At 44.7% G+C, this 8,511-nt stretch overlaps 3 protein-coding genes across 3 annotated transcripts; all 3 read right to left on the reverse strand.

The window, feature by feature from the left end:
- Window positions 1-313: 313 nt before the first annotated feature.
- On the reverse strand, window positions 314-2,282 carry F5147DRAFT_839898 (uncharacterized protein; the record flags this gene model as incomplete). Its single annotated transcript, XM_041444256.1, has 13 exons — window positions 1,981-2,282; window positions 1,884-1,916; window positions 1,811-1,830; window positions 1,748-1,762; window positions 1,652-1,690; window positions 1,567-1,595; window positions 1,498-1,511; window positions 1,412-1,444; window positions 1,166-1,225; window positions 974-1,108; window positions 690-915; window positions 580-631; window positions 314-520 (listed from the first exon to the last, which is right to left on the reverse strand). The coding sequence occupies exons 1-13, from the start codon at window positions 2,138-2,140 to the stop codon at window positions 314-316; spliced, it is 1,023 nt and encodes a 340-aa protein (XP_041288450.1). The 5' UTR covers window positions 2,141-2,282.
- A 928-nt stretch (window positions 2,283-3,210) lies between these two features.
- F5147DRAFT_374261 (uncharacterized protein) lies at window positions 3,211-5,234 on the reverse strand. Its single transcript, XM_041429449.1, has 14 exons — window positions 5,189-5,234; window positions 4,995-5,119; window positions 4,893-4,925; window positions 4,817-4,836; window positions 4,754-4,768; window positions 4,667-4,705; window positions 4,582-4,610; window positions 4,508-4,521; window positions 4,423-4,455; window positions 4,214-4,273; window positions 4,026-4,157; window positions 3,736-3,967; window positions 3,629-3,677; window positions 3,211-3,570 (listed from the first exon to the last, which is right to left on the reverse strand). Exons 2-14 carry the CDS (start codon window positions 5,065-5,067, stop codon window positions 3,367-3,369), a joined length of 933 nt encoding a protein of 310 aa, XP_041288451.1. The 5' UTR covers window positions 5,068-5,119; window positions 5,189-5,234; the 3' UTR covers window positions 3,211-3,366.
- Window positions 5,235-6,700: 1,466 nt separating this feature from the next.
- F5147DRAFT_763481 (uncharacterized protein) lies at window positions 6,701-8,021 on the reverse strand (the record flags this gene model as incomplete). Its single annotated transcript, XM_041440640.1, has 7 exons — window positions 6,701-7,169; window positions 7,221-7,272; window positions 7,332-7,596; window positions 7,621-7,755; window positions 7,808-7,867; window positions 7,917-7,934; window positions 7,970-8,021. The coding sequence occupies 7 exons, from the start codon at window positions 8,019-8,021 to the stop codon at window positions 6,966-6,968; spliced, it is 786 nt and encodes a 261-aa protein (XP_041288452.1). The 3' UTR covers window positions 6,701-6,965.
- Window positions 8,022-8,511: the final 490 nt, after the last annotated feature.

Here is an 8,511-nt window from a genome sequence, read left to right on the forward strand (position 1 = left end):
CCGAATCGAAACACAAGAGTGATCTGGTAACAAGGTGGCCCAGTGGGGCACCGCTTAGCTTGTCTGTCGTGTGTTGTACAAGTTAGCCGTTATTATAGGTTGAGTTGGCATCTGTTTCTGCTGTGGCCTCGTAATTAAGTATCGATTAGCTAGTACTCCGTAGCTCCATGTCCCAGGTAGCAGAATATGTAAAAAGTTCTATCCTCCTTGGAATACCGAATACATAGCACAACGAGGCTAAATATCACAATGAAACAATCAAATAATGCTCCCCGCACAGTACCGTGGTCGATCGATCGATCATTTGAATCAGCTACACATATCCGTCGGTCAACACATCTCCACCTGCCTGGAAAGTACTGAAGGACGTCATGTCTATTTCCCCGTCGGCCCTGGCCACGAGCTTGGCGTGATAGTCTCGCATGCTGAGGATCAGACGCGGTCCCAGCACAAACATCTGTAACACCTCGGCGATTGACCAGATGCCAAAATAAACATCACTTCCTACTGACGATGAGTCCTGCAGATAATTTATGAGAAGAGTGGTCAGCTGCAGATGTCAGTCGTAGGTCAGCGTACCGTAAGAGTTTGAGACAGTGCGCCAAGTCTCAAGGAAACCATAATAGCAAAGCTAGCACATGCAGAACTTCGGTAAAACAAGTTGATAACATCCAAATCACCGAACTCACGCTAGAAAGTAAAACGTGTGACTCTTTATTAACATTGTGAAACAGTCTCCGATGGTCAATCCTGTCGGCAATTGTCGCAGTTCACGGATGTGTTTTATAACCATCCAAACCGTAAGAAACAAGGCGAGGATCTCCCATGCAGCGGTGGATACCAGACTCTCGAAATTCAGATTTGCCACGTAATTGTAGTCGATGCAGATATCGTAGCCGGAAAGGACAGCCTCCTCTGGTAAATATCCATGAGTCTCTTGTGCTCTAGGCTTTCATCGATAATGAAAACTTACGCGCTGAAACGCCCAGGTTTGCAATTACCACCATAACAACGGAGGCTATCGTGCAAGCCAGCAAAGCTACAACAAGAAGGATAAACAACCTTTTGGATCCCTGATACATGGCATTTATCCGAGCAATCATAGTGACTTTGAATGGTATATCAGTCAAGTCGACATCAGTAAGGAAGCGGCAGGTGGGCTCACCTCCCAGCATGGTATTGACGATGACAGGGGTCCATATCCCTATGTACCATATCATAGTGCCTGAAACCCCAGTTGCTTGGTAGCGGAACAAATACTTCAAATGAACTGAACTCACAGCTATTAAATTCATCGTTTCTTGAGGACACAAACCAGTAGAAAACAGTAGAAGATATCACTCACTCCTATATAGGAACGTGTTATGTAGTTAGTAGTTGAATGGGAATGGCAGGCATCGGTGCAAAATACCCACTACATCGATGATAGAGACAGGTAGGATTGCTGCATGCTGCTAGTCAGAAGGAGTAAATACATTTGAGGATAAGGATGCATACATAGGATGTTAATGCTGGTTGCGAGATGGCTTATTAGCACACTGCAGTGAGATAGCCTTGCAAACGCACACAGAAAACAGTATTCCAATGTAGCGGACCTAATATATGTTGAAGTCAGCGCAACATAACAACTACACTCGCAGCAATAACGTACACAGATATAGAGAATAGTCATGAGGGACCAATGTTGCCTCTGCCCGAGTCAACTGCATTGTCCTACATATTTGGTTCTGATAAGAACTTTGCTCACCAAGATCAGTTCGAACTGTTGAAGCATTCTTAGTGAGATGTGCAGGTCATGACATCAACTTACCTCTTGTCCGAATGTTAACACTTGAATACTGTATACATATCAATGATCACTCAAAACGTATCATCTCGCTCACCCCGGTCGTATATCACCACAGTGGAGCTTGCAGCTGCAAATCAATGGTCAACGATATTGAAATGTCATCATTGACAATGCAATTGCTCTCCACGAACCCACAAAATAGTTGATAAGAGAAGAATAACTGATGAACGACCACCAAGTGGGATCATCTGAGACTATGGTCATCGGGTTGGGACGTAAAAAATGCGTGTAGAAATATTGCTGTCCATCGCTTTTATAGTGATTAGTTTGGGTGTCCGCGACCATATGCATTGAGTCAACTAGTGTAGGGGGTAGAACTGCTACATAGTAGTAGCAGGCCAGGGTCAGTTCTCAGGCTGCCGGTTATAACCGGCAGAACCGGATGACTCAGATGTACTAGACTAAGTATGTATATGACATTCCTAACGACGACATCAAATGGTGGTCTCGTCCCATATGCATCCGTCATTCCTATATATACGCGAAGGATGCTTCAAGATTTTGTGCAGTCTCGTCGACAGCAATGTGGAAATTGAAATTTAGAGGTTGACACGCCATTGACCGCAGGGTGGTTACGAGCCTACTAATAGCTGTAGCTGGTGACTATCGGGGATCATTAATATTGTCTTAGACATCATCTGATCATATTAATGCGGTGGTGTACTGACAGGATGGACTTGGCGCACCATTGCTTGTGCAGCTCATCAAGGAAACACCTTCAAAAATCAAAGTTATGCGTACTACACATGAGTAGATCCAACTCCGAGTCGGTGGGCGGCAAGCCTCCAAACACATGGGCCCATCAATGACCGCGTAAGTATTAATCTAACTGCATGGCTTCGTTGTGTCAAAGCGGTGTATTAACAGAGAATGGACGGTCATGAAGGATGCCTGGGACGGTACCTGATTTAATCACACATGACAGCTGGGCGTAAGGCCTGATTGCGCTTGGATTGCGCCGTGTCGCATTTCTACTAGCTTGGTGTTGCAAACCTTTTCACTGCTTGCCATTTCATAGTACTTGTTGCTTCCAGGTACTGCATGGCGATTCCTTCGTTTACTTAGCCACGCGATCGTGTCACAACTCCGAGTCCGTTTGGTATTAGTAACGGTTCGCTGGTATGTATGTTGTACCTCAGCATTGAATTTCGCATTTATGCGATCATACTTACAAAGCTTGATCCTGACTCGCTCTAGCCTTTATTGTCATTATCAGTGGTGCTACTGCTGTGCCCGGCTTGATGATGAATCGGCACTTGAACTATACTACATCTGATCAGTGATGATGTGAGATCCTGGCATTTTCCAGACAGGTGATACGATGATGTCGCATGACCGGCAGTTTTCCTTTTCGCTGTCGATAAGGCATACAGAGCCAAGTACGAGAAGTTCTATCCTCCAAATCATTTCGGAAAACCAAATACATAGCGTGACTATCCTAAATATCACAACGAAATACTTAAATATGCATGCTCCCCGCACAGTACTGTGGTTAATCATTTGGATCGTCTTGTGTGCTACACATCTCCGCCAGTCAACGCATGTTCACCAGCATGGAAAATAATCGATGATATGCCTGTTCCCCCGTCGGCCCTAGCCACGAGCTTGGCGTGATATTCTCGAATGCTGAGGATCAGACGCGGTCCCAGCACAAACGTCTGCAACATCTGGGAAATTGACAAAATGCCATTGTAAACAACACTCCCCACGGACGATGTGTCCTGCAAAGAGATGATGAGAGAGTGGTCAGATGCAGATGTCAGTCACAGGTCAGCGCACCGTATTTGGAGACAGTAAACCAAATGTGAAACAGGCCATAGTAGCAAAGCTAACAAATGCGGAGCTTCAGTCAGACCAGACAAAAACACCCAAATAACCGAACTCACGCTAGAAAGTAAAACACATGACTCTCTGCTAAAATCATGAAACAGGCCCCAATGGTCGATACTGTGGACGTTTGTCGCGTTTCACGGAAGTGCTTTATAACAATCCAAACTGTAAGAAACAAGGCAAGGATCTCCCATACAGTAGTGGATATCAGTCTCTCGTAAGTCCGATCTAGCATGTACCTCTCCGTGTAGGTGATGCAGATGTGGTGGCCAGAAAGGACGGCCTCCTCTGGTAAATGTCCATGAGTTTCTTGTACTCCAAGCTTTCATCGATAATTGAAGCTTACGCCCTGAAACACCCAGGTTTCCAATTACTGTCAGGACTCCAGAAGTGATGGTGGAACCCAACAACACAACAAGAAAAATGAGCAACTTTTTGGATCGTTGATACATGGCATTTATCCGGGCAATCATGATGACTTGGATGATATTTCAGTCAAGTGAATATCAGTAAGGAGACCGCGGATGAGCTCACTACCCAGCATAGCATTGACGATGACAGGGGTCCATGTCTGTATGAACCAAATGATAGTGCCTGAAACCCCAGTTACTTGGTGGTGGAATAAACACTTTAAATGAACTCACAGCTGTCGAAGTCGTTATCTTGAAGACACAATCTGGCGGAGAATATCACTTACCCCTATATAGGAGTGTAGTTAGTAGTTGAACGGGAGTGCAAAACACCCACTGCGTCGGTAACCGAGATCGGGAGATTCACTGCATACCGCCAATCCAGTCAGAAGAGGCGAACATATTTGAGGATACATACACAGGAGGTAGACACTGGTTGCGAGAGATGACTTATTAGCGCATTGCGTTATGTAGACAGCCTTGCAAACGTACACAGAATTTAGTATTCCAATGTAGCGCACCTAGCATATGTTGAAGTCAGCACAACATAACAACTGCGCTCATAGCAATAACGTACACAAATATAAAGCACGGTCATGAAGGACCAACGTTGCCTCTGCCCGAGTTAATTGCATCATGCTGTTTGGTTCTGATACTTGCTCACCAAGATCAGTTCGAACTGTCAAAGCATTCTTAGTGAGATGTGCAGGTCATGACATTAACTTACCTCTCGTCCGAATGTTGATACTTGAATACTGAGGTATGCATATCAATGATCCCGCGGAACGTATTAGCTCGCTCACCCCAATCGTATACCACCGCAGCAATGCATACAGCTGTGAAGCGACAGTAAAATATATTGAGACGTCACCATTGGCACCCCAATTGCTGTACATAGTACGAACCCGAAAAATAGCTGGAAATACTAGCATAATTGATCAACGGCCACCAAGAGGGATCATCTGAGATTATGGTCATATCGGGATATTTGGGGTGTATGGAGTGCGTGCAGTTATGCCATCGACCATCGCTTTTATAGTTTGGGCGTCCGTTTCTCGAATCAGAATCTGATTGATACCAGTACTATAATACTACTAACCTTTTGTGTATGGAGGCAACGGCGGCCACCGTGATACGCCACTTGGTTGCACCTGGGTCCTGGGTTTCCCAATACGAAGTACATAGTGGGATCTGCTAGTGCAATATTGTACTAACGATCATCGATCATGATGTACATGCTTTAGATGTGTGGGAAAGTATGCAAAATACCTTTCGCGGGAAGCCCATCAACATCGAAGCGGCGAACAAGCGGCGAAAGTGTGCAAAGGGGAAGATTGGAATCTCAGGTTAGTAATCTTAATAAAGTTTTAATGCGAATGTGATTTTACTGTTCTCTCTTGTATCAGAAGCTTTCCCTGCCGTCGATACTTCCTCAGTCGACTTGAGGTGTTTTGACTACTACCTCTCGGTTCTCTATGGCTATTTGGTAACTATATCGGAATGTAGACACAGTCTTTGGATCCTCTATGATGCATTCCAAGATCTCCATCACTCTAGCGGCCGTAAAATATGTTCAGAAGCAAATCTGTTGATCAACCCAACAACACGTTAAACTTGCGCGTCGTGTTATCAACCACACTGCACTGATGTGAAAGCAAAAACACGACTCACTACCACGCTAGGAGCATATAAAGAGAAACTGCCAGCCGGTGAGTCATATAGTCAAATCCAGGACACAAACTACTCATACTCACGCAAGCTTTCTCGGTGCACGTACAGTATTACAATTTTTTGGGATGACACACCAGATGGGGCAGTGAGTATCATTGGCAGATACCAATGCTGTCAAAGCGACAACAATGGCGGGGACAAAACAGACACGCATTGTTGTGAGGATGCGATAAAGGATAAAGTAAAATAATTCTGAGAAGGACGATATAGAAGGCGCCTTGCTTTTATAGGCTGAATATCGTGAGTATGTACGATAACCTATCCACTGGAATCACCTTTCGAATAGCTGATATCTGCAACGCCAGCAGATTGCCACCTGAGATCTGCCTTGTGGAGCAAGATATTTGCAATTTGGCATGGAACAATCCTGCTGTGGTGCTCAGATAAGCTAGTACTTCACACTTACTGGCGTCTCGGTGTGAGTGTAAATCTATTTCGAGGTTACTACCTTCGTGTCAGAAGTGAGGGTCAACGCACCAGTTTGTTGAGTCTGTCATTACGACTTGGCGTTACCATTCAAATTACAATCTTGACGTCCTGTCATGATACTGTCCTCCGATACATATTCATATCACAATGGTATGAGCTACTTTGAACATATCGTGGCAGTAGGTCTCAGCTGACTCCAAAACAGCACTTGCCTACTTTGAAACTTGCAACACAACAACAAAATACACATTGTCGCGGTTTTTTGTACGGCATACAAAGAACTGAATGCTCTAGTCGGGAAAATATTCCAATCAGCAGGCATGCGAATGCCTTATCTGAGTACTCCGCAAAGAGCTCTGGGGGGTTTGTACCGATGAGACTTTGTGCAATTTCGTGACACCCAACTTGAATGTTCCTGTCGATGTATATGTATATCTTTCTCCCTCTCGCGTGCAGTGCGAATTGGCCGTTATTATAGCTTGGCATCTGATTCTGCGCGGGGGCCTCGTAATTGAGTGGATTGGTAGAGCTTCAAGCACCGAGTAGCCACTCCAGAGGGGACTCCGTGTCACAGGTAGGAGAAAGTATAAAAAATTACATCCTCCAAATCACTTCGGAACGCCAAACACATACGAGGCAAAATATCACAACAAAACAAATAAATATGTATGCTCCCTGTATAGCACCATGGTCGATCATTTGGATCGTTTTACGTGCTATACATCTTCGCTGGTCAATGCATCTCCACCAGCATGGAAAGCAAGGGAAGTCATGCCTATTCCACCGTCGGCCCTGGCAACGAGCTTGGCGTGATATTCTCGAATACTGAGGATCAGACGTGGTCCTAGCACAAACATCTGCAACATCTGGGAAATTGACAAAATGCCAGTGAAAACAGCACTCCCCACCGACGATGAGAGCTGCAAAGAGATGATAAGAGAGTGGTCAGTTGTAGATACCAGTTGGCACACCGCGATATTTGGAGACGTTGTGCCAAGCTGTAAGCAAGCCATAATAGCAAAGCTAACAAATGCGGAACTTCAGTGAAACTAGATAAGTAATGTTGAAATCACCAGACTCACGCTAGAAAGTAAAATGCATGACTCTCTATTAATATCGTGAAATAGTCCCCAATGATCGGTCGTCTCGGCGATTGTCGCAGCTCACGGAAGTGCATTATAACAATCCGGACCGTAAGAAACAATGCGAAGATCTCCCATACAGCGACGGATATCACATTCTCGTAAGTCAGATTTCCCATGTACGTGCCGATGTCACTAAAGCACATATGGTAGCCGGAAAGGACGACCTCATCTGGTAATGACTGTGAGTCTCTTGTACTCCTGGCTTTCATAGATAATTGAAGCTTACGCGCTGAAACACCTAAGTTTCCAATTATTGTCATGACTCCGGAGGCAATGGTAGAACCCAGTAACATTACGACAAGGAAGATGCGTAACTTTTTGGATCCTTGATACATGGCATTTATCCGAGCAATCATGATGACTTGAATGATATTTCAGTCGAGTCAATAATAAGGCACCACGGGTGAACTCACCTCCCAGCATGGCATTTACTACGACAGGGCCCCATGCCTGTATGAACCAAACGATAGTGCCTGAAAACTCAGTTACTTGGTGGTGAATAAATACTTCAAATATACTCACAGCTGTCGAAGTCGTTATCTTGAAGATACAACCCGGCGGAGAATATCACTCACCCCTATATAGGAGCGTATTTAGTAGTTGAATGAGAATTGGAATGACAGGCATTGGTGCAGAACACCCACTGTATCGGTAAGCAAGATTGGGAGATTCACTGTATACCGCCAGTCAGAAGAAGCAAACACATTTGAGGACACGTACACAGGAGGTAGGCGCTGGTTGCGAGAGATGACTTATTAGCAGTGCAGTGTTATATAGATAGCCTTGCAAACGTACACAGAATATAGTATTCCAATGTAACGCACCTAGTATATGTTGAAGTCAGCACAACATGCCAACTGCGGTCATAGCAATGACGTACGCAAACATAAAGGATAGTCATGAAGGACCAACGTTGCCTCTACCCGAGTCAACTGCATCATCCCGTTTGGGACTTTTCTCACCAATATCAGTTCGAACTGTTGAAGTATTCTTAGTAGGATGCAAAGGTTATGACAACAATTTACCTCTTGTTCGAATGTCAATGCTTTAATACTGCATACATATCAATGATCCCTCGGAAATTATTATCTCGCTTACCCCAATCGTATACCACCGC

The sequence above is a fragment of the Suillus discolor genome (assembly GCF_016758755.1).
Source record: "Suillus discolor strain FC423 chromosome Unknown F5147scaffold_67, whole genome shotgun sequence".
Taxonomy (NCBI): Eukaryota; Fungi; Basidiomycota; class Agaricomycetes; order Boletales; family Suillaceae; genus Suillus; species Suillus discolor.